At 36.9% G+C, this 26,658-nt stretch overlaps 2 protein-coding genes and 1 pseudogene across 3 annotated transcripts; 1 reads left to right on the plus strand and 2 right to left on the minus strand.

The window, feature by feature from the left end:
• Positions 1-5: 5 nt before the first annotated feature.
• On the minus strand, positions 6-3,423 carry LOC103328655 (stress response protein). Of its 2 annotated transcripts, XM_008231062.3 has the most exons (6): positions 3,037-3,423; positions 2,864-2,914; positions 1,590-1,837; positions 530-652; positions 384-437; positions 6-297 (listed from the first exon to the last, which is right to left on the minus strand). In XM_008231062.3, the coding sequence occupies exons 1-6, from the start codon at positions 3,206-3,208 to the stop codon at positions 238-240; spliced, it is 708 nt and encodes a 235-aa protein (XP_008229284.2). In that variant the 5' UTR covers positions 3,209-3,423; the 3' UTR covers positions 6-237. The 2 variants fall into 2 exon arrangements, with proteins under 2 accessions (XP_008229284.2, XP_088906259.1); XM_089050133.1 differs by lacking the exon at positions 530-652.
• An 82-nt stretch (positions 3,424-3,505) lies between these two features.
• LOC148917593 (protein FAR1-RELATED SEQUENCE 5 pseudogene) lies at positions 3,506-4,654 on the minus strand (annotated as a pseudogene).
• A 15,185-nt stretch (positions 4,655-19,839) lies between these two features.
• LOC103328654 (Thiamine pyrophosphate dependent pyruvate decarboxylase family protein) lies at positions 19,840-24,842 on the plus strand. The gene is made up of 2 exons (XM_008231061.3): positions 19,840-21,601; positions 24,301-24,842. Exons 1-2 carry the CDS (start codon positions 20,177-20,179, stop codon positions 24,613-24,615), a joined length of 1,740 nt encoding a protein of 579 aa, XP_008229283.2. The 5' UTR covers positions 19,840-20,176; the 3' UTR covers positions 24,616-24,842.
• Positions 24,843-26,658: the final 1,816 nt, after the last annotated feature.

Here is a 26,658-nt window from a genome sequence, read left to right on the forward strand (position 1 = left end):
CTGGATACCAAAACTTCGCAAGGAAAAAATTTCATACTAAACCCAAAATTTCGCAACAACAAAACAACAGAGTAAAGTAATTAATTATGAAATGACTGTTTAGCTACATCACTCAAAAGTGATGAAAATCTTCAAAGGGGCCGCAGTATTTCGGTACAAACCAGCAAAATCCGCATTTGCTTTCTCACAGTTGTCTTCTCTTGCAGGACAGCAAACAAATGTAACATTCTCAGTACTTCATTTACGACTTCTCTTGGCTGGGTTCTCTTTGGATTTCTTAGCACCATATCTCATTCTCTGAACAATGGAAGATGTGTGTTAACAGACTTTTTATAAATTTAGAGCCTAAATTCATTCAAGCATTGTGGCATGGTGTTTTTTACCTTCTTTCTTGACACCTTCTTCTCTTCTCTTTTACTTTTCTTTCTCGGCATACCCTGGAATAAAGTAGCAGAGATGGGTTAGTTTCTTGCATGCACAAGTGATAATGAATCTGCTGGTTTATTTTAGCAATATAAGAAAGACCAACCTGCGAATTAGCTAAAATTCTAGCATATAAAGCAGGGGTCTCCTCTTCTTCAATTTTCCCATCAGTGTTCAGCATGGTCTTCAACCTACCTTCGTCCAATAATTTCACAGACCGAGCATGTCTCTACAATAATGCCAACAATATCATTAGTCATTAATAATAGTGAATGGTCTTGATAAGACCACATCAAAATACTGGCACTTCCTCAATTAAATGGCAGCTAGCACACAATAATAAAGCTGTATAAATCTGTTGCTTACATAAACCCCTAATAGTTTGGAACCCTTCGAGAACCCCCACATCTTGTGGGATTGATTGCATATCACTTTGTATGAGATATCAAAAATTGCTAAGCATACCTACAGATTCTATACTTCTGCATGTGTTCCCTAAGATTTGGAGATGAGCCCCCATTACATGCAGGTCAAAAACAAAGTCTACACTTAAAAATTCCAAATTGGGGTCCATCATAGAGTGAAATCTCAATACTTTTCTCATAGAGTTATTTTAACTGTACCTTTCTACTCACTCCTATCATCCATTTTCACTTTCCCTTCCCACTAAATGGATGTGTTGCTCTTGCTTTTACTTTAATGCCCAACATTCTGTGCCATAAAGAGTAGATGACCTGTTAATAGTTTTGTAGAACTTCTCTTTCAATATTTTAATATTCTTTTAGTACATAATAAACCAGTAGTTGGTCACCACTTTCTCTATCCTATTCCAAGTCTACTTGTCACATCACATGTATTTCCTTGTCATTTTGCATTACCAGCTTAAATATCAGAAATAATCTCAAATTCAAAATAGTTGAAAGGAAGAAAAAGGAGTATTATAAACTTCTTCTTTTTTCGGGCTGACAGTATCATCATATTTTCATAACTATAAAACAAGAAAATAAACAATTCAATCCAATCCAATCCAATCCAAGTATTTTACTTTCTTTCGTTTTCTTTTTTAAAGTGGCAAGGAGTTGTATCTTGATGACAAACAATTGAAGTTACAAACAGCAGATGATGATTTGATTCCTAGAGAAAGATAATTATGCCACGCATCTTACCTTGGATTTCAAATGAGCCCTTAAAGTCTCCTCATTTAAACAGACAACTCTAGGGCATATCCTGCATTTAAAAGCTGATTTGCATTTGACAACGCAGTCTGGGAAATCAACTGGTAAAGATTCCTCGTTGGCCACGATGTTAGATTGTTCCTCTAGTATTTCTGAACCACTTTTACCAAACAACTGATCGGCCAAAGGAACTTGTCTTTCATTTCCGGTTGTAGCATCATCTTCATTGATTGGCAGATCTGATATGAAAAATGATGTCATATATCCAGGAAATGCAGTCCTCCAGAAGCATAGGAGTATGCATCTTTTCAAACATTAAGATATAAAATGCACTCAACAATAAAATCAAGGTGAATATAATTATTTTATGAACGAAAATTTCCTTGTCTAATTTGCACGGATAACAGTATCTTGCATGATTCCATAATTCCACAAATGATCTGAGGTAAATGTAGCAACTTCGAATAAGGCCTCCACTTTTTAACCTCCAGAGAGTGATCATATACCATTGTGCTATGAATGGTATAAATAACTATATCGCCCAACTATAACCTTATATCAACTAAAGCAGAAAAGCTTCCATGATTTCAAGAACTGCAAATGATGTGTGTGCTTAGTATCACAATGACAAGACTAGCAGAACATCAAACTTGGTGAGCCACATCTGATAAATCTCCATTTGGATCCTAGCTCTCACTCATGACCATTATCACAACCGTGAAAGTACTATATCAAATTATGAGGAGGTAAAAGATAACTAATTATGGGGAAAAAAAAATTTCTCTGTAAGAGATCATTTATGAGATAATAAAGAAGAGAGTGGACTGCTCTATGCAATCACCCCCTCTAACTTGTGAAGAAGCTCTTGAAAGTACTAGAGTGCCCGACATATGTTGTCTCCACCAATCTTTAAAGCAACGCAAAAAGGCATAACAAGTTGCCTGCTATGTGATTGGAACCCATTTTTCCATATCAACTTTATGCCGATCTTAACCACGGGTTGCATAATTTTCATGTTCAACAACATATCAATGCAGGAGTACATAAAGACCTGTCTTTTCTCCACCTTTTTTAAATATTGTTTTCTTTTTATTTTCTTTCTATTTTTCCCCGGAGGAGGAAGACCAAAAATGAGGTAATTAGGAAAGATACAAAAGTCTCTAACTTAAATAAGAGGATCAGAAACACAATGAAAAAGGAAAATTGGTAGCTGTATAGAAATGCAAACAAATCAAAATTCACTGATACAATCAAACAATCCCTACCTGACGAGTCATCAGGAACTTCATTTGCTGAGCTATCCTCACTTTGATATCCTGGAAGCCAAGAAAAGAACAGAAAAACTCAATTCAGCAATATTAACCAATACCCACATAAACAAATAAATAAAATCATATAAATTTAAACAAATTATAACATCAGGAAAGGATGAAAAAACCAGAGGAGGTAGAGCAAGCCTGAGCATCCTCCTCGAGTTCTTCAACTACATCATCATCATCTGAGTCCTCTATGGCTTCTGGTTCTATTTCAGAATCCGAGGAGGATGAAGAGGAATTCGAGGGACCATCTCTGTCGCCATGTTCTAGTTTGTAGAATCGCCGCTTTATCATTTTGCTTCGCAAGTGTAACCGTGCGCACGCAAAGAGATAGATAGAGAGGGAGAGAGAAGAGACAGACAGAGACCGAAAGAGAGAGAACAGAGTGAGTGACGGCGGCTGAGCGGAGAGAAAGGAGGGAGGGAGGGCTTAGCGGGATGAGAAAGGAAGAAATCCTTGAATATTACACTTCTAACCCCGTCAGCTACATGATGTGGCAAAAGCATTAATGTTAATATTTTTTTGGACAACAGGCTTTTTTATATATTTATAATAGCTTTTTTTTTTTTTTCGTCAAAATTGTTTATTAAACTATTTGAAACGAGCGGGAAGGATAAGTTGTTTGCTAAATTTCCCTTAATCAAAATTAAAACCAATTTAATTACTAAAATGCCCTTATTTTAAATAAAATATTTTACATACAAAATTTTAGTTTTAAAAAATAGATTTTTTAAACCAACATAAACACAATACAATATTTTATAAACATTATCTTTTCAGAATTTTTATTATTTTCTCACATATAAAAATATTATTTTTTCTTAAAATTAAATAATATATTATTAAAACATGTTTCAATGAAGTAAGAATTAGGTATAGGTATTTGCATCGGTGAACTGAGCTTAACTGAGTATACAAAAAAAAAAAAAAACCATTTTGACAAAAAAAAAAAAAAGCATTTATACTCTCACTTCGTTGTGTGGTAGACATGCTCGTCCAAAAACTTCCTTTCACAAAGCTTGGCACCTAACGACGTCTTTCATCATATAAGACTCGTAATCAATCATTATTATGTAACTCATACTTCTCAATTATCTCTTTCCAACGATCTTCAAACTCAATATTGATCAATGAATCATACACGATGTTCTCCAAGGCAAATTTAATATATTCATAGTGTTTGTAACTCTTAAGTTTTTGATGAAGCTTCTTCATTATATGCCATAAGCACCAACGATGCCTAGTGTTAGGAAAGACAATCTCAATAGCATTTTTCATGGCCCTGTCTTGATTGGTAATTATCCCACATAGAGCATGCCCAGACATGCATGCCAGCCACACTTTAAATAGCCAAACAAATGTCTCAATATCTTTACTTGAAATTAGTACATATCCAAGCAAAATTGAATGCCCATGATGATTGAGACCTACAAATGAAGCAAATGGCATGTCATACTTATTCGTCAAGTAGGTCGTGTCAAATGTAATGGCATCACCAAATTCCTCATATGTTGCCCTACTCCTGGAATCTGCCCAAAACATATTCAGTAACCGATCACTTTCATCTAGATCAATTGCATAAAAGAAATTTGCATTTTGAGCTTGCATCTTAAAGAAATACTTTTGAATTGCAGTTGCAACTCCTTCCCTAAGCTGTAATCTTCTAACTTTGTTAATGTAATTTCTGCAATCCTTTTCCATGAATGGCACATTCTCAAGCCCTCTAGCTTCAACTACCATTGAATTATAATTCTTATTTACTTTTATTCCAGCTCTATCATTCATTTCAATCTTCCTTTTCATATATGAACTTATTGCACGATTCATTCGAAAATATCGAGCATTGTCTTATTCAATCCATGATTATGATCAAGTTTGACCCAAGTTCACTTTCCACCTTCCATCCAAGCATATACTTACCCTAAGTTGAGCCTTGCAATTGCATTTTATGCTTGGATTTGGCTTTGGGACATTGCTTGCAGTACTTTGTGGGATCCTTGATCGAGAACATGATAAAGTCACATATTTCAACTCCCCACAATCTCATTTCTTCGATGATCTCTTCTTCATTGAGAAACCTACTCGATTTGCATTTTTATTTATTTATAATAATTAAGCACCACATCAGCTGTTTAAAAAAATCATATTTACCTTAGGTTCTTGTGTTGTTTCTTCTAGATTCATTGTATTCTCCAGTCTAGTCTCACCAATCTCAACCTCATCATTTTCTTCACTTATCTCCAAATTTGAATGGCTTCTTGAAGATTCCTCCATCCTAAATAATTCCAAATATTAATATAAACTTTCCTGTAATACATATGCAGTATAATACCAATAAATTTGAGATTGTATATATGCATGTGTATGTAATTTAAGAGCACTTATACAAGAACAATTATGATAGACAAGAACAACGTTGGTTGTTTAAATAAGCAATCCCTCACGCAACATGGTTTTCTACATCCTACTTATTTAGTATTGTATGGCTGAGACAAAGCGACTGACCTTGGAAGGATTAACAACCGCATTGTTGAGACAAAGAGACTGACCTTGGAAGAATTACCACAATAATGTGTATATATATATATATATATATATATATACCTAGGGTAATATCTAGGATCTGCGTAGATTAGGAAGGGAGTGCTGTGGAGACACGATACTCCTATCACAACCACATTCTAGTGATACTCCTATCACATTGCAACAACAATAAAGGAAGGGAGTGATGTGGAGACGTGAGGAAGAGTTGAGAACAGATGTGCGGCCACTTACTAGGGACGTTAGGGTTTTTTAATTTGTTTTTTCAGTTTTTATTTATTTATAAAGATTATTGAAAAGAGAATAAATAAAAAATAGAATACATATGGCAACATTCATTAATTGACATGGCATAACACATCAGCTGCCACATAAGGTGGTCAGCTAAGTTGGTAAATGTTGTGTGTCTAAATAGCATTACTCATATTTATAATAGCAATTTTGTTTTTTTTTGGGGTCAAAGTTGTTTACTAAACTATTTGGAATGAGTGGGAAGGATGTGGATTCTTATAAGTTGTTTGCTAAATTTCCCTCAATCAAAATTGAAACCAATTTAATTACTAAAATGCCCTTATTTTAAATAAAATATTTTTTATACAAATTTTTAGTTAAAAAATCGATTTTTAAAACCAACATAAACACAATACAATATTTGATAAAAATTATCTTTTCAGAATTTTAATTATTTTCTCACATTAATAATTAATAGATTAATTTAAAAAAATTCTTAAAATTAAATAATATATTATTAAAACATGTTTCATGAAGTAAGAATTAGGTATAGGTATTTGCATCGGTGAACTGAGCTTAACTGAGTAAAAAAAAAGTCAACCTAAGATCAAGAACCAATCAGACTGATTCAGATCGGTTTGGTTCCAATTTTAGACATCAAAAAATTGAGAAAACCAAACTGGTGGAAATATTATTTTACATTACCCAAACTCAATTCCAAGAGTCCAACTATTAGAACATTTTCACAAATTTGTCATGGCAAAAGGAAAGGAGAGGCAAGGGTTGTAGTGTCAGCCCTTGAAAAAGGCACTCATTATCATGGCAAAGGGCAATTACTATTCTCTTTAAACGATTAATTTTTTTTTATACTTAAACGATTAATTTGGATAAGATTTTCGAATAAGATTTTTGGTTGACACGTGTTAATATTTATTATAAAATTCACATCTCATATTTGTATTTCAGATAAGATTTTCGGTTGCCACGTGTCCATATTTATTATAAAATTCACATCTCAGATTTCGAATAAGACTTTCAGTGCTACAATTGTGCCACATGTCATCTCTATCTTCTAAATCCCTCTATAAAACCACACCCTCAACTTACAACAATCATCCATATCCTCTATATCCTTAATCGCTAGATTTTACAAAACACATTATACTTCCAATGTCTTACACGAGAATGTTGTTGGAGAAGGCCGAGCAAGAAAATGAAGAAAGAATGCGCAAACATGCTGAAGAAGAAAGGGAGTGGGAAGTAGATGATGTTCAAGTTGCCATGACAGTGGGTACGCTCGATCAATCAAGCCAACACCACCGTGGTTCACAACCATGCCATGGCCCGAATGTGGACAGACGCAGGCATTCTCGACATAAGAATCTCTTGGAATATTACTTTATCCCAAATTTGTTGTACTCTAGTTTTGATTTTCGAGAGCGATATAGAATGCAGCCCTATTTGTTCAATAAAATTATGCATGATGTTTGCAATTACGATGCATACTTCGTTCAGAAGTACAATGCTACTGGGGTTTTGGGTCTTCTTCCAGAGCAAAAACTTACAGTTTCTTTAAGGATGCTAGCATTTGGCGCATGTGCACACCAGGTGGATGAGATTGCTAAGATGGGGAAATCCACTATCCTAGATAGCTTAGTCAGATTCTGTGATGCAATTGAAACTATCTACATGAGGGATTAACTCCGTAAACCTACGCCTAGGGACCTCCAAAGGCTTTTACAAAAAGCCGAGGCTCGAGGTTTCCTAAGCATGATTGAAAGCATCGACTGCATGCACTGGCAGTGGAAGAATTGACCAATTGCCTAGCAAGGAGATTGTAATAGGAAGGGCAAAAAAAGTATCATTTTGGAAGTCGTTGTATCATTTGATACTTGGGTTTGGCATGCCTTTTTTGAGTTGAGGGATCTCAAAACGACCTTAATGTGCTAGGTCAATCCTCAGTGTTCAACAATGTGTTGAGAGGTCAATCCCTTCAGATAATGTATGAAAACAACAACACCATCTATTCGGGTAGGCACTACCTAGCAGAGGAAATTTACCCAAAGTGGACGACATTTGTCAAAACAATTATGCATCCCCAATCAAAGAAGGAAAAATACTTTGCTGCTATCAAGAGGGTTATAGGAAAGATGTGGAAAGGTGTTTTGGTATCCTCCAAGCTCAGTGGGCAATCATTCAGGGTGCTGTTAGTATGTTTGATGAAGAGGTACTTCGGAGCATTATGATGACGTGCATCATCCTCAATAATATGATTGTGGAGGATGAGTATGATTATGATCAACCAGAGATGTTTGAACCCGATCCTATAAGCACGGCATAGACAAGAATTGATAAATGGCTCATGGGAGCAAATGGACAACCATTGGAACACAAACCCTTGATTAGGGACGGTCGTTACAACAATCGTATGATTGACCGTTATACGGAAATGCAATCTTCTTCTGTTCACGAAATACGTCATGTTGACTTGATGGAGCACTTATGGGCGTCGAGAAACAATCACTATCAATGAAGTCAAGTTTAATGCTTAGTTTTGCATTATGTTTTGTTTGTGTTTTGTTTTGAATGATGCTTTCTTTGTGTTTTGTATTGAATTATGCTTTGTTTTGATATATGAAATGTTTTAAATAAATATCTATATTATTGAATGCTTTCTTTATTCAATAAAAGACAAGTAATACAACTAATTCAATAAAAGACAAGCAATACAACTAATTAAGAACTAGCAACTTTATCAATACAATTTAATGGTTTTCATCATTTAACCAATTCGTGTTGCATCGTCACGGAAAAACTTTCTTCTCATAACATCCCCTCGTTCTTACTTCCAAAATGACTTTGTTTCAGGGGACATATGGCTCGTATCCATGACCATGGTTTCCCGATCTTTCATGTCTATGCCTTGTTTGTGTGCATACTCCCTTTCTCTTGCTAATGCTTCATCTCTTGCCTTGTCAGCCACATCTCTTTTCATGTCTCTCTCAATTCTCAATGTGCCAGTGATAGAAATTTGCTCCAAAATTTTTGCACAATCATTATTCGAAGTGCTCCCTCTCTTGGCCTTTGCCACCTTTCTCCCAATAGGCCTACACTTTCTTTGGATTGGTGAGCCTTGATTATCGAGGAGTCCAATGGAAAATTCGATGATGATGAATCGTGGATCGGCGTCTCATTTAACACAATGGTTGGACTTGTGGGAATAATTTTGAATCTCGAACAATTCTTCACAACCTCCCAACATTTGTGATTGTTGAAAGATTTTTTGCCTTGGCCAGTGGCACCGAACCACATTTGTGCTTGCATAATATATAATAAAAAAGCAAACTGGAAATACAAGAAAATATCAAACAATATGACATTAAATTTAATACAGCAACAATTACAAAAAATTTACCTTGTTGCCAAGATTTTTACTGCTTCAAATGTTGCCCCTTGCTTTTGTTAACACATATCTCAATTTCCCTAACTCTTTATTCAAATTTTTTCACCTACTAGCCAAGGCCATTTCTAGATGAGTCGAACCCGATCACAAAATTCGGCATGAATTTTTCTTCACGTATGAGAGAATTTCATCTCATTGCCCCTGATCGAGCAATGACCAACTTGGACGCAACACTCACACAAGAAAACATCTTCTATGGTTGTCCACGACTCTCCAACTTCGATGGAAGAGGCCATTTGTATTTATACACAAATGAAATTTAGTAGTAGAAAATTTGGAGTGGAAAGTGAATAATATTGGAAGGAGAAGAATTTGTATGAAGATTTGGTGTGGAAAGTCAATATATTGGTAGGTATTTATATAAAAAAAATTCAAAAAAATTTGGTATTTTTTTCCAATTTTTTTTTTTTTACATAAATATTGATAGCCGTTGGATTGGAGTAGAAAGAATGGATCGAACACCCTAAGAAGCGCCATGTGGCTTCTATCCTTTGGAGGAAAGCAGAGCTTACGCCAGGTTGGTGATTTCAATTTTTTACCGTTGGCGTGTGTGACGCACTCGGTTCCTACAAAACGTTATCACAACACTAGTACTTACTTCCACCAATTTCTAGCCACAAATGGCATTACACAATAGCTCTCATGCCCTTTCACACATAAACAAAATAGCATATCTGAACGAAACACTCCCACATTATTGTGTAATCTTCATTGCCTATCAAATATTGGATAGAAGTTTCTCAAACATGTCTATATCTAATAAATCGTTTACCGTCCTCTTCCTTGCATGACATCAGTCTTTTACATAAGTTGTTTCATTGTATACCTTGCTACACCTTCCTCAAAGCATATGGGTGTGCCTATTTTCAATGGCTCCATCCTTACTCTAGCCACAAGGTTGAGTTCATAAGCAAATTATGCATTTATTTATTGGTTATAGCATCAACCAAAAAGGCTACGGATGCCTTTATCCTTCTTCAAGCCATGTATATATATCTCCTGACATGTGGTGTTCGATGAATCTAACTTACCATTTAAAACTCTAGTCCCATCTCCTTCTTCACCATCCTCATCACCATACTTACCCACCTACGCCTTTCTATCATTACCACCACCCACAACTCCGATCATACACCCTAACTCTCCAACACCGCTAATCAATATTCCTCACTCCCCCATACCAACATCATCGTATACATCCAATACTTCAACCACAATTCCACGACATCCAACATCTAAATAATCCTCATCATAACCACCACCTCCCACACATACCAACACAGTCTAGCACTGTAAAGCCTAATAGCATCTTCTCAGCCCCATTCAATACCATCCACCTATACACAAGCTTTGAAAGATCTGCACTAGATATATGTCATGAATGTGGAAAGCACCACCCTTCATAAAAACTTAGACTTGTACATTGGTACCTCCTTATCCAACACAAAAATTAATTAGATGTAAATGGGTCTTCCTTATCAAACATCATGTTGATGGCATAATTGAATGCTAGAAGGCTCGGCTTGTGGAAAAATGATTCAATCAGCTAGAAACCATTGATTACAGTGAAACCTTTACTCTAGTTGCAAAGCCCATCACCTATTTGAAATCCTTTTATCTCTCGCAGTTCATAACAATTGGAGTAATTTCCCAACTAGATATCTCAAATGCATTTCTCCATGGTCATCTTCAAGAAACAATGTACATGGCTAATCTTCACAGATTCTCAAAAGCACTACTACTTCGGAATAATAAAATCATCTCCTATACTTGGGTTTTTCACACATCTACATCTTATAAATTTATATTTATTAAGATTGACACCTCTGTTACATTCCATATTATCTACATTGAGGACCTTGTTAACATTAACAACTCCTCCACATCTTGTCAACATCTAGTTCTCAACTCAAAACCCAATTAGCCATTAAAGACTTAGGGTCTTTACACTGCTTCGTGGGCTTTGAAGTACAACTCAACTAGTATGTTTCTCAGCATGACCAAATAAACAATTGATCTCCTCACAGACACAAGTATGTATTGATCCAATTGTAAGAGATTTTTATTTTTCTGTAATAACACCGATATCATCTTTTGTTTATTTATTTTTTTTTAAAACACTGTTATATCCATGTCTCATTAAGAAAGACTTTTCATATATATTACTACACTGCCTGGACCAACTATGTGTTCTTTGCAAAGCTTTTCGAGGATCTTTTTAGACTAGCTAGGGTTTTTGTGCTGGTTGTGTGTCCTACATTGTTTTATTAGAAATAAAAGAAATCTCTCAAAATGATGAAGAGGTCAGAAGAACAAAGAAAAAGCAAGGAAAGGTCCAAAAATTCGATGAAGCAGACGTCGTATCCACTGAAGTCTTTAATAAAAAAGAAAAGGAAATCCAAGTCGAGTGAGAAAAAAGACGAGGGTTATATCGAATGATGATATTTTTGTTGAAATTGAGGATTGAATGCCAGACTTGTTGAAGTCTTTGGAGCAAGATCATGTTGCTAGTAATTACATGTCTACAGTAATTGATCCAAATCCTGACATAGGCAATAATTATGATTTTTTTACTCTTGCTGATATTGAAAATATGTTTGAGGATGATTTGAGCAACATTATTAATATTGATGGTAATTATTTTTCAAGTACCAGTAAGAATAATAATAACAGCTCGTCCACCAACAATGTTGACGTGGCGGTTGTAGAGAAAGAGGTTTGAGGTGAGAGAGAGAGAGAGAGAAGTAACAAGTAATAGGCAAGAAAGATGAGAATGACACGATGAGGGTTTGTGCATTGATATTGCATTATATAGGTAGGCTAAAATAAAGGTCCATAAGTGGCATGTAAATAATAGCAAATCAATTAGGAGTAATTAGCTATGATGTCGTGATAACTGGGTAATTGACTTCCCAAAATCCTGGTCATGATGTCTAGAATCATGATTAGATAGTGGTTGTCCTTTAGTGTTCTATTCATCCCCCCTCAAGCAAAACGGCACGAAGTAGAGATTGAGCTTGGAATGAAGAGAATGAAATTGTTCCCTAGAGAGATTCTTGATAAAGATATCAGGCAACTGATTATGAGAGGAAATATAGCGAGTGTGTAGAACACCACGAGCTAGTAGTTCCCGTACAAAGTGATAATCAATCTCAATATGGCGAGTCCAAGCGTGAAAAATGAGATTGGTTGTCATGTGAAGAGTAGAAATGTTGTCAACAAAGAGACACGGAGAAGAGTGAAGTGGAATCATAAGTTCATGAAATAAGTAACAAAACCAATGAAGTTCAGCAGTTGTGGTGGCAATGGCCCTATATTCAGCTTCAATACTAGAATAAGAAACAGTGGATTGTTTCTTGGCGGTCCATGTGAGAAGATTGGGACCAAGAAAAATACACGCTCTAGTCATAGATCGACGATGATCAACTGACTCGGCCCAGTCGGCATCAAAATAGCCACGACGAAGATATTCACTAGACTTATAAGACCATGCTCAATAATACCTTTAATGTAGCAATAAATACATTTTATGGCTTGAAGATGATTGGTGCGGGGATTATGCATAAATTGGCACACTTGGTTGACTGCAAATGCGATATCCGGCCGGGATAATACAAGGTAGTGAAGACCATTAACCATACTTCAATAAATTGTGGCATCTGGAAGTGGGTCACTATCTGAAGACGAAAGATGAGTGGCGAAAGTTAAAGGAGTGGGACTGGGCTTACATGACTCCATGTTGCATTTTTTTAAAAGGTCAACTGCACATCTAGTTTGAGACAAGTAAATATTCTCAGATGTGCGATGAATCTCCATGCCAAGAAAAAAACTCAGATTGCCCATTCGTCGATTGTTAAACTCAGGGCACAAGTTGTCAATGAAAAAAACAACACTCTGAGCGTAATATCCTGTCACAATAATATCATCAACATAAACTAAAATATAAACAAAGTGATGGTGAGCGTGTTTGATAAATAAAGAAGCATTAGAATGGCTATGAAAGAACTTTGCCTAATTAAATAAGAGGTGAGTCGTTGGAACCAGGCAAGGGGAGCTTGTTTGAGACCATAGAGCTCCTTATGAAGTTTGCAAACATGATTTGGGTGAAGAGGATTTGCAAACCCAGGTGGTTGCTTCATGTATACTTCCTCCTGTAAAAAACCATTCAAGAAGGCATTCCAAACATCCAATTGTTGGAGAGGCCATTATGTGACAAAGCCAAAGACAAAATGGTGTGAATGGTTGTTGGCTTCACTACCAGACTGAAGGTTTTTTCATAATCCAATCCTTCTTTTTGATTGAATTCCTTAGCAACAAGTCGGGCCTTATGTCGTTCTATGGAAACATTAGCTTTCCATTTAATTTTGAACACCCGCTTACAACCCACAAGATTCATGGATTGTGTAGCGGGAATAAGAGACCAAGTGTGATTGCGAATGAGAGCATCATACTCATCTTCCATGAAAGATTTCCATTGTGGGTATTTGGCTGCTTTGGTATAATTCGTGGTTCAAATGTGTGTGTGGAAGTAATGTTTGTAGTGAGGGCATGAGGTAATAGGTGGTAAGTGGATCCATAGACAAGTTTATTAACACTTTTGTATCGATTAGGTGGTGGTGATGGGTTGTCTGTATTGTTTGGTGTGGGAGAGGCATCAAGAGATTGTATAGGTATCTGGTGAAGTGGTGAGCGAGTGGACTGGTCTGAAACAGTGGGCCAAATGTGAGTAGGTCCATTAGGTGTAGAAGTATATATGGACTCATCCACATAACTAGGTGTGTAAGATGGATTGAGCTCAACACCTCGGTGGTTGGCAGCAGCCTTGGGCTCATTAGCAGGTGGCGTTAAATTAGGCTCAGTTTGTGTTGATGATAGGCTTGGTGCATGTAGTGCTGGAAATTGATTAAATGTGGTAGATTCAATGGAGTTGGGCTATGGATTATGCTGGTCCTGGTATGGAAAATTGGTCTCATCAAAGGTCACATGGCGAGAAATATAGACTCGACCTGAAATCAAATCTAAACAACGATAACCTTTGTAGTGATCATCATATCCAATAAATATACATTTAATTGATTTAAATGATAATTTGTTAGTATTGTAAGGAACCATATGAGGGAAACAGACACACCCAAAACTTTTAAGAAATCGATAATCAGGCGAATGTTGAAGAACCTTTTCATAGGGTGACATGTGTCCAAGTGTAAAGGAGGGCAATCTATTGATGTGAAAAACTGCCGTAGAGAAAGCTTCTAACCAAAAAAGTTTTGGAAGAGAGGACCGAGTCAACAAGCATAACCCCATTTCAACAATATGCTTATGCTTTCTTTCTAAAACACCGTTTTGTTGGGGTGTGTAGGGGCATGAAATTTGATTAGTTATCCCATGATCACTTAAAAAATTCATGAATACCCGACTTGTGAATTCTCCACCACCGTCTATTTGTAATCCCTTTATCTTGTAGTTGAATTGATTTTCAATAATTCGTTTAAATGTGACAAACTTGGCAAAGCAATCAAATTTCTTCACAAGTGGATAGAACGATATGAATTGAGTGTGATCATCGACAATGGATAAGTAATATCGATAACCAAAATTTAAGGCAATTGGTGCTAGCCCTCACAAGCCAAGATGTAACAAATCAAACAGATGCAAGGCATGTGAAGTTCTGTATTGAAAAGGAAGCTTACAAGACTTTCCTATAGGGCAAACATAACAAACTTTATTATTAGCAACAATACCATTAAGAGGTAAATGATATTTATTCAAAAGAGTTTGAAAAATTGGGTGAGAGGGATGTCCAAGGCGAGCATGCCACGCATCTTGTGTCGTCCTTTCCCCATAGAACACGATTTTTTTGGTAATATTTGGTGCTGCATAGAGATGATATAATCCACCAGAACTATTGCTAGTGAGGTGTACCTTCCCCGTCTTATTGTCCTTAACACGAAAATCATTAGCATTCATTTCAAAGAAGCAATCATTATCCCGACAAAATCGACGAATGCTAATAAGATTTGTCCTTATAGCAGGAACACATAATACTTCATTGAGTGCTAAACATGTATGTGTTGTGAGTGGACCCATTTTTCCAATATGTGTGATAGCCAAATGATTTCCATTACCAACAATAATAGTACATGTACCTGTATAAGGCTGAGCATATGGAAGAGCAGAGAGATTTATGGTCATGTGGTGAGTAGCCCCTGAATCCAGACACCAACTTGTATTATCATCGGGATTGGCTTTTATGGCATCTACTGTATATGCATAATTCCCACATTTAGGACAATCTCGCCAGACATGTCCATGTTTATTACAAAACTGACAAATAACATCAAAGTCAGGTATGGATGTCGGCAATAGAGGTGGTTTGCCATCAGATAATGGACCATATGTGATGAATTGAGGTTGCTCATTATAATGACTAAAACTAGGTCGGCTGTGAGTGTAGTTGCCCTGGCTATTTTGTCCAAAATTTTGTCTACTTTCATAATTTGGGTTCCAACCCATGGATCATTGGGAAGTGTTGCGAAATGGTTGTGCTCCCTCTCGGCAGCCATGGTCATTGCTTTGGACTGCCACCTCGATTCTGATTATCACGACTGTGATTCCAACCGCTGCTATCTCGGTTTCAATTCCGGCCTCTCCATGCCCCCTTCTTGAACTCTTGTGCCTTTGTGATCTAGGATATTGATTGTGATTGTCATCGGTTGAAAAGCGATCGGTGGACAGAGCGACACCGGTTGAGAGAGACATGGAGTTCATCCATTTTAATAGTTGTTCTTCCTGTACAACCATATCAAAAAATTCATCAAAGGTAAGTTTGGGCCTGAGATGAAGTGATGTAATGAACTCTTTATATTCATGTCTGATTCCATACAAGATGTACTCAATGAATTCTTCATTTGACATTGTTATACCGCTTGATGTGAGGGAGTCAAAGAGTGATTTAGTGTGCATTAGGTAGTCTGCAACGGGTTTGTCTGAGTCTCTTTTAAGAGTGCAGATTTGATCCCGCAAGGTACGAAGATAAGTCTTGGATAACGGAGAAAGCCTTCACTCAAGTAGATCCCAGGCTTTGTGAGTCATTGTGCATAGGATGAGAAGAGTTATGCAGTTGCTTTAATCCAACTCAGGACCAGCTTGTCCTTTGAGTAGGCTGGATTTGGTGTTCCATCAGCGTGCTTTTTCGAAGGACGGGTATCATACGTGATGACATCTTCTAGATCATGAAGTTCTCGGACATCCATAAATTGAGATCTCCAAGAAAGGTAATTATTTTTGTCCATTGGTGTGGTGAAAAGATGAGAGATGTTGAATGAATTTAGGACTGGAGGCATGTTGCCATGCAAGGTTGTATTTTTGGTTGATTTGTCGTGATGAGAGTTAACAGAAGAAGATAAAGGAGTGTCTTCAAGGTTGGTCATAGGTTAGGATCGATTTGAGCACTAGCTACTGCTAGGCTTTGATACCATGTAGAGAAAGAGGTTTAAGGTGAGAGAGAGAGAGAGAGAGAGAGAAATAACAGGTAATAGGCAAGAAAGATGAGAATGACCCGATGAGGGTTCTGTGTATTGATATTGTATTATATAGTTACATGTGGTTGACAAATACAAGGATATTTACAATAAGTAATTTACGATAGGTTAAAATAAAGGTTCATAAGTGATATGTAAATAACAGCAAATCAATGAAGAGTAATCAGCTTTGATATAATGATAACTAGGCAATTGACTTCCCATAATCATGGTCATGACGTCTAGAATCATGGCTAGACAATGGCTGTCTTTTCTTCAGCGATGGCTGGAGTTGAGGAACATGGGACAACAAGTTTCACCGCAACGACAAGTTTATTATTGATTATTGTGTTTAATAATTGTGACGATGAGTATGACAACAACGAAGATGACGATGGTAGCGACGACAACCAATGGCGGAACCATGAATTTTTCTAGGGGTGTGCTAAATATATTTTTTTTTTTGTTGGTATGGAAGATTTATATAAACAATATGAGAACCAAATTTTTTTTTTTGGGTATGCTAATTAATATAGTGAGAACCAAAAATAAAACATATATCATTAGTAATATATAAACAATAACATCTTAATTACATACCTCCTTCTCTCTCTTTCTTAGCTCTCTCGTGCGGCTTGGTTTTTATTTATTTATATTTATTTATTTAAGAATGGTTTTTTTTTTTCCTTTCAAAGATCCGAGAAACAAATAGAGAAGACAAAAGGAAAGAAGGAGAGAGAATAAAGATGGCGGAGAGAAAGAGGAACAAGAAAAGAGAGATAAGAAATAAAAAGAAAATAGGATAGAGAGAGGGAAGAAAGAGAAAGAAAAGAAGAAAAATGAGAGAGAACACAAAAATGACAGAGAAGAAATATGAAAGAGAAGAGAAGGGGGTGAAGGTAAGGAGGAACCCATTTTCAAGAGAAAGGAAGGAAGACAAGGTTTTGGGCTTGTTTTTTATATTCCTTGGTCAGAGTTTTGATTGTGCTTAATGAACCAGTGGGCTGACTTGTGAAGAGTCTTGGGTTGATTTCTAACTTAGCTATATTAAATTGCACATATGGGCCCATTTTGAAAAAACAAGGTTGTGCTAGAGCCCACCCCAACCAACCCATGGTTCCGCCCTTGACGACGATAGCGGAGACATTAGTGACGTTGATGACGACAGTCCTCCAGTGCCAAACTGTGATGTTGATCAATTGTTGGAATAATATATTGTTTTCGCTTAATTACGGTATTATGTTCAATTTATATATATGAAAAAAAAAAAAAAGAATTCTCTTTTGTACTTTTTAATGATCCGATCCATTTCCACATATAGTATGAATCAAAATCGTGGTATTAATTAAACATCAGCGTGGCTCTTGATAATAGACATCACATATATTTTACTAATTAGGATGCATGGCATTCCCGTAATCTCTTGCCTCGTTATACAAATAATACAGAAGACTCCATGTGGCCAAACAAAAAAACGTTAAAACAAACAGTTGGCCAAAATAAAAGTTTTTCTTTGAATTTAAATAAAAAAAATAGAAAAAAAAACATGTTTGTGTGGTCAATTTAAGTGCTTGCGTGATTCAAATTGGACTTTACATATGGTGACCCTATTTCTGATCCAACTTCCTATATTCAATCATAGGACCACTCCATATTTAATTTGAACATGACTCAGCATGACCCACTCAGCTAATCAAGTGTGACCTTCATTCCTCAACCACATCACACCATCACAATAATTAAAAGAATACTTCCGTATACAAAAGCCACACCACATTATGGAATACACATCACAATGGGATTGTTGACGTGAGTCTCCTAATTAATCAAGGAGATTTATTTCCTTGATTAATTAAGGGATTTACTTTCCTATTTTTTATATAATTTACTGTATGTAATTCCTTATAAAGCCTACATGTAAACTCTTATATATACCTTCTTATGGAGAAGAATAAATTCAACCTAATACATTCAAACCATATTCATATTTTAGCAAGGATCACCACATCTTCACTAGTACAAAAATTGCAAACAACAGTGGTTTTACTCCCTGTGGTTTGTGGTCTAAAACTGATGTCTAGTCAACCGTTGTGGTTTACATAGTCAAACCACCACGTTCGTTTTTTTTAATAAAACCTAACGTAGTTTCAAACATTACCACGTCGCTTTTCTATAAAACTCGACGTCGTTAACAACTTTTCACAGTGGTTTCTTACACAAAAGCGACGTATGATTTAAAATATAAGGTTCTTTTTCTTTTAAAAATGATGTTCATAGAGTTACAATTACAGAAAAGTCGTAATCTGAAACAAATTTGTACGGCAAACTTCCTTGAATAGGGTCGTGTGATTGACATACTATGTCACTTATTTCAAAAAAGATGTCATGTGTTGTCCAAATCTGTGACAATTTTTTTTGATATAAAACGATATGTGAATCAAAATCTATGGTGGTTTTTATAAATAAAACCGTCTTTTTGAAGGCTGTTGAGAGATCCATTTTTTAAAAGCAAAGCGCCGTGTGATACAAATTTCGAGCGTAGTTTTTTAAGATTTGGTCAAAAAGATTGAGGATCATGCTAGACAATACTCATCATCAATGTCCTTAACCTTTACAAGTGACTAATCTACTACTAAGCCCATGTCTTCGACAAAATGAGTAAAAACTAGAATAATACTAAAAAAACTTGCCTTTCTCGTAATACACCTGTCTTTGACATTAAGATGCAATATTTTTTAGATGCATCTTCCTTTACCAATTTTGTCTTATTTCAAAAATTCGCCACATCTATACAACCTACCACCATCCATATGCAAAATACACAAAATAGTCACTAGCTAGGCTAACTAACATAGAACTAGATAGCTAGTACATGCGATGACTCACAAATGTTGCCCATTCCATCAAGTTGTTATTGAATGTACGTGTTATCTTTTCCCTTCTCTCACTGCAAAAGATTAGACATAATATTCTCCCAAATTCCCTTGTTCATTTTCTTTCTTTCCTTTTCTGTTGAATCATTCTCGTAAAACTGTTGACTCAAAATTTAAAGGTGCATAATTAAAGACTTGTGTATACATAAATAGATGTAGTTTGAGTGTACAAAATTTGTATACAAGGAGCATTGTGGATGGTTTAAAAAGGAAAAAAGAAAGAGAAAAGAAGCAATCACTTGCGTCTGCCACTTTGCTTACTTTAACTGTTCCATTCATTCATTCACAGACCGACCGCCCACCAAACCAGAAAAGCAATAGTGGCTGACACGGCATGTTCCACATGCATCTCTCAAATTTGCTTTGTCCATCTACCACCACCACCCATCTCCTTATCCTCATCGCCGCCACCTGGCCCAGACAACAACGCACAGATAACAACACACGTTCCCAAAATCTCTCCGTAATTACAACCCTTGCATAAGGGCATAGTCGTCATTCAAATTTCATATCTATATATACCACTCCACTCACACACTCCCTCCCCAAACCAGACACTCAACAATCAGCTACAATGGCGGATTCGTCAGACCCGAATCCCCCAACCACCCAAAATTCCCAAACCATCCTCGATGGCAACCAGCTGATCGCAAAGTCCCTTGCCCGGTTCGGCGTGGATCGCATGTTCGGCGTCGTCGGCATCCCTGTGACCTCGCTCGCAACCCGTGCGGTTTCTCTCGGAGTCCGATTTATCGCCTTCCACAACGAGCAGTCGGCGGGTTACGCCGCCTCTGCCTACGGGTTTCTAACGGGTCGACCCGGTGTCCTCCTCACGGTATCGGGCCCCGGATGCGTTCATGGGCTCGCGGGTCTTTCCAACGCCATGACCAATGCTTGGCCCACGGTGATGATCTCCGGTTCGTGCGATCAGAAAGATTTCGGCCGCGGCGATTTCCAAGAGCTCGACCAGATCGCCGCCGTGAAACCCTTTTCGAAATTCTCTGTGAAAGCTAAATCAATCAAGGAAATACCGGATTGTGTGTTTCAGGCCCTTGCTAAAGCCGGTTCGGGCAGACCCGGTGGGTGCTATTTAGATTTTCCGTCTGATGTTTTGCATCAAACAATTTCCGAGTCGGATGCTGAGAGCTTAGTGGCTGCTGCGGAGAGGTTCCGAGAGTCGGAGAAGGTTGTGAATGTGCCAAGTTCGCAGATTGAAGAAGCGGTTTCGCTGCTTCGGCACGCAGAGAGGCCTTTGATTGTGTTTGGGAAAGGAGCGGCATTTGCGCGAGCGGAGGATGAGTTGGGTAAACTGGTGGAGCGCACTGGAATCCCATTCTTGCCCACTCCAATGGGAAAGGGGTTGTTGCCTGATACTCATGAGCTGGCGGCGACGGCAGCAAGGTCGCTGGCAATCGGGAAATGTGACGTTGCTCTTGTTGTTGGTGCGAGGCTGAATTGGCTTTTGCACTTTGGTGAGCCGCCCAAGTGGTCCAAGGACGTGAAGTTCATTTTGGTTGATGTTGATAAGGAAGAGATTGAGCTCAGAAAACCCCATTTGGGTTTGGTTGGGGATGCAAAGTTGGTGTTGGAAAAGATCAATAAAGAGATTAAGGATGATCCTTTTTGCTTAGGGAAGTCTCATTCATGGGTTGAAGCTATATCGAATAAGGCCAAGGACAATGTTGTGAAAATGGAGGCTCAGTTGGCTAAGGAAGTTGTGCCATTTAATTTCTTAACGCCAATGAAAATTATTAGAGATGCAATTTCTGGATTGGGGAGCCCTGCTCCTATATTAGTTTCCGAGGGGGCAAACACTATGGATGTTGGTCGGGCAGTGTTGATTCAAACAGAGCCTAGGACCAGGCTGGATGCAGGGACTTGGGGGACAATGGGGGTTGGTCTGGGTTACTGCATTGCGGCTGCTGTGGCTTCTCCTGACCGGCTGGTAGTTGCGGTGGAAGGCGATTCTGGATTTGGGTTCAGTGCAATGGAAGTTGAGGTATGATCCCTTACTTGCTGATTCTTGTGAAATATGGGCTAATGCTTATTCAGAATGGTAATTTTTCTGCTAGTGTTATGTTCAATAGATTTAATTGCTTAACTAGGCATAACCTGTTTGTTTTACATTAATAGTTTCATACGAAAGCATACAATGTTTCTATGTTATTTTTTCTTTCCTGGAAACTGTTTTAATTTTTAGTTAGTCAATTCTCAATGAAGCTCTAGAGAGCTGGAGTGACTTAAGCTGATTCTTTGCTTTCTTATACCAATAAGCTTCTTTTGTATCTGTGGATTGTGGCTCTCAAGTTCATTTGAGCTCTAATTTTTGGTTGTTGGTTTTGATGCACTTCCCTTTGGTCCAGAGGATGTGAAAGAAAATTTGATGATCTTATGATTGGGATAGAGGGATTAAAAACTTTGGCGCTCTGATACTTTAATTAGGCACGTTTGCTGGATTTATCAACCTAGGAATTGTTAATTGGGGCAGGGAAACAAGTATTACACATATGGGCAGCTTATATGAGTGTGGGGCTCTAAGAAATGGGCGGCTGAAGTGAGTGTGGGGATTAAGAAATGGCTGGATTATGTTTGGAGAGGTGGAAAAGGCTGGGTCTTGAGGGGACTACACACATACAAGGTTTTTCGTCTGAAACCAGTCTTCATAAATAAGACTTAGAAATAGGCTGGCTTATGCTTGGATAGGTGGAAGGAGTTGGTCTTTGAGGGGGCTACCCAAGCATTTTTTAGTTTCAAACCAATCTGCTTAAGGGCTTTCAAATTTTGCAGGGGCCATGACCCCTTTTTGTCTCTATATAAAGTTTGCTATTGGTTTTCCTCTGTATTTTTTTTCCTTTTTGAAGAGAAACAGAACTTTATTAAAGTAGGAAAGCTGATTACAAAGAGTGGATAAGAATCCACAATCTGAAGAGAAAAGAGAAAATACAACAAAAACCACTCAAATAGAGCTAAGTAAGAAAAAGCTCAAAATTTGAAAAATCTGGTTTCACTTCACAGCTACTGAAAAACCCAACATTATATAATCCCTAAAATCAGCTGAAACTGATGCCCATAAAGTTGCCCAGAACCTCACTGTGTCCCAGAGTTCATCTACCCCCGCATCCTTATAATCCTCAAAGATTCTTGTTTTACGCTTCTTCCTAATGTTCCAGAAAACTGCCAATAAGAACAACAAGCAACCCGAGGGAAATATCTTTCCAAGGGCTACGACTTGAGCTTCTCACCAAAAGATTTGCATCCCACTCATTAGCAGCCTCCTCAAATTTACTCCTAATCATCTTATGCCACAATGAACTTGTTTCCATTTGATACCTCCATAACCACTAAGCAAGTAAAGCTTTATTCTTCTCACTTGAATTGCCCACATCTAAACCCCCTTCGTCCTTACTTGTGGCCATCATCTCCCACCTTACTAGGTGATCTTTCTTCCCCTCCTTTTATTCCTTCCCACAAAGAGCGTCTCATTAACTTTTCCAACTTACTACCACAAGGAATTCTGAACAGGGACATATAATAAATAGCAATATTGCCCAAAACAGCTTGAATCAATATTAGCCTTCCACCTCTAGATAAAAATGCCTCCTTCCAATTTTGAAGCCTTGTTTCTACCTTCTCCACCACTGGATCCCAAAACTTGAGTGCTCTAGGTCTAGGGTTCCCTCCGAGTGAAAGACCCAAGTACTTCATTGTCCATCTGCCCATCTCACACCCCCATGATTATGCCGGCCTAGCAATTTGCTCACAACTTGAAGCATTTAAACTTTTACTGGTTATGAGGTGAGCTTTCTATGAGAATGAGTTTCTATACTTGATTTCCTATGCAGATATCTATGTTTGTCTCTTATTGTTAGAGCATAAGGTTTAAGAGACTTGAACAAATATGAGGCATTTGCTATCTTCGTCTTAGTCTTGCTGGGAGTGAGAAAGGGTGGTTAGCGGCTTCCAAGGGTCTTTTGTGTTGTAAAATCTTATTCGTTTGTCTTCAGCATAGTCTTTGGTATGGTTTTTGGTAGAACTGCAGATTAAAATAGTTTAGTCCAGGTTCAAAACGTCAAAGTTAGTGTGATACTTGTAACAGCTTAATTAGAATGCTGTACAAGGTTTTGGTGGGTCTTAGGGAAACATAGTTCCATACTTTGATTACATTGGCGGTGCGTTGAGAATCCTTGCGAGGGTAGGTTTCTTCCTATGGTTTTACCATGTAAGGTCTTGTCCCAAAGTTGGTATAAGCTTTAGCCATATTTTCTGGTGAGAGATGTTGGTGGTAGAGCCTTTGGTTCAAATTCTAGAAGAGGATTAGGTGGTCTTCTGTATAATTAGAAAAAAATAGAAAGAAAAGAAAAGTTGATGAGAACTTGAACTGGACATATTACCAGACTATTTTACCCATTCAATTTGCCTTTGTTGGTTCTATACTATACGTAGCTTCTGTTAAGGAGGTCAGCGAGAGAGATGTAAGCAATTATTTTGTTATACAGCTTAATTGTTTTCACATGATTATCATTCTCATAATCTTTTCTGTAAGCAAGAACCTCTTTGAACTTTACATAAGAGGCCATTTATGTTTTTGTTTAGTCATTTTTCTTCACTGATTATATTCATCTTAGTGCCTGCCTGTGTGTTTCTTTGGCTGCACAAGAGAATATTTCATTTATGCACACTTTTTCTTGACCTCCGCAGACATTGGTTCGATACCAGTTCCCTGTTGTTGTGATAGTCTTTAACAACGGTGGTGTGTATGGCGGTGATCGAAGAAGCCCAGATGAAATTAGCGGGCCTTACAAAGATGACCCTGCTCCGACTTCTTTTGTCCCTAGTGCGGGTTATCACACTCTGATTGAAGCTTTTGGAGGCAAAGGCTATCTTGTCGGGACACCTGAAGAACTCAAGTCTGCCCTTTCGGAATCCTTCTCAGCACGAAAACCAGCTGTTATAAATGTAATAATTGATCCTTATGCTGGTGCGGAAAGTGGGAGGCTTCAACACAAAAACTGATGGTAGGCCTCAGCTGCCTCTTTTCGTGCCCCTTTTCTGTTGGTAAAGTTGCTTCTGTATGAGTAAAACTTCCTTTCTAGTTACCATTCTATCACGAATTGTACTCCTCACCAAGTTCTGTTAGACCTGTAGATTAAAGAGACTATCAAATGTATGCTATTGACTCTTTGACTCAAAAGGGTCCTACTATTTTTGTTTATAATATTGTGGTTCGAAAGTGTTTTGTATATGATTTTGTTCGAAAAAATAAAAATAAAAACATTGGTATAAATCTATGGAATGTGGATGACCACCATAACATCCATTACCTCCACCCCTTATTGCTTTGTAACCTATGCCCTTATTATTGTAATTAGTAGCTATAAATTGTGGGTTAAATACCTTTATTGTTAGCCTATAAATAGGTGTTTATCAAAGATGAATAAGATAAGTTGATACAAGTTCACAGAACAAATTCTCTGTATTTCTCTTCCTCTTATTGCTCTCTACAATTCCCCCAAGTTTTATAACACGTTATTAGCACAACACTGCCCATGGTATGTTTTATTTCTTCTTATATGAGCTAGAGTTATCACATGATACAGAGTTTCTTTGTACTCACCATCAGACTTCATCATGCTCGTCTAAGAAAAAAAAAAGTTTCTTATTCTTATTACATATGAATATAATGCAATGTTTTTTTTATTTGATTGTTTATTTAATTTTAAGTATGATCTTAATTATTATGATGAGTTTGTATTATACAAAAGATCAGGCTCCAAAGTTTCTCGATCCTCATCATATAACTAGATTAAAAACTGGAGTTTTTTTTATTGACTCAGAACCTGAAGTTCTTTGATTCCAAATAATTAAGATCATGAAGTTCCGCAAATTTAAAAAGAACATAAGAACATGAAACTCTGATTTTGTATTAATCAAAATTAGAATTCCATGAGGCCTACATATGTCAAGAACTCGAACCAAAAGTTTTGAGTGCATATACATACATTGATTTGAATATGAAGTTCAAAGCACAACTATTAATTCAATTTAATTTGATCTACGTATTCGAACATGAAGCTTTGAATATATGTTGATACGAACCTGAAGTTCATAGCTTTTCATGGATCTTAATACTATATATGAATCTGAAGTTCATTACTTCTTTGTGCCTATTTGCCATTTAAACTTCATAGAACCTAAAGTTCTATATCCATGAGATGAATTATCAAAAACTCAAAATTTATGATTTCATGGAAAAATAGCCTACTTTGATGCACATTGAATGGGTTGGATATCTGATTCTTAAACTTGTAGTTCTATCTACATATTGAATATACATTAATATTGGATTATCTTGCATAGTTTTTAATTAATTAATTTTATTCGCTGTTTATACCACTTTACTTATTTATTATTATTAATTTTATATTTTATTTTATTTTATTTATGTTGGGTTATTTGTTAATTTCATTTTACAAAGGTAATGTTTTGTATTACCGCCCAATATTGGCAGCTAGAGGCGTCTATTGAACAAACTTCCTACTTTCTTTTGTGGGTTGTATTACACAACCATTAAAGTAGTTGAATATTATAATGTCATGAACCAGAAGTTCATTGATCCGATAACTTTTATGTTGTGGTATGATTGTTTTGGTAATCCATGGTCCACAATGATGCATAAGATTTCTATAAATTCCTAAAGACATCATTTAAAGACTCAAAATATTGTCTTGTCCAACGAATATAGCATGCTCACAAAGAAAAGCTGTTATAAGACCATCTCAGTCAAAAATTGACTTTGAGCCCTTTTTCCTTAAATAATTCAAGGATATATTTGTGAGCCTATAAAACATTTATTTATGGACCACTTCCCTTTTTTTTTTACTGGATGCACATAACAAATGGTCACATATTTGTCTCTTGTCACGTAAATTTCAAGCACAACTCCCATATTATCCAATTAAGTCAATTTGACTCGATAATGATGGTGAGTTATTTTCCTAAATTATGATGACAATTGTTGTGACAATTTTCCTGTTGTTAGGGGGAGAAATGACAATT

This window comes from Prunus mume, linkage group LG4, assembly GCF_029339155.1.
Source record: "Prunus mume cultivar Tortuosa linkage group LG4, ASM2933915v1, whole genome shotgun sequence".
Lineage (NCBI taxonomy): Eukaryota > Viridiplantae > Streptophyta > Magnoliopsida > Rosales > Rosaceae > Prunus > Prunus mume.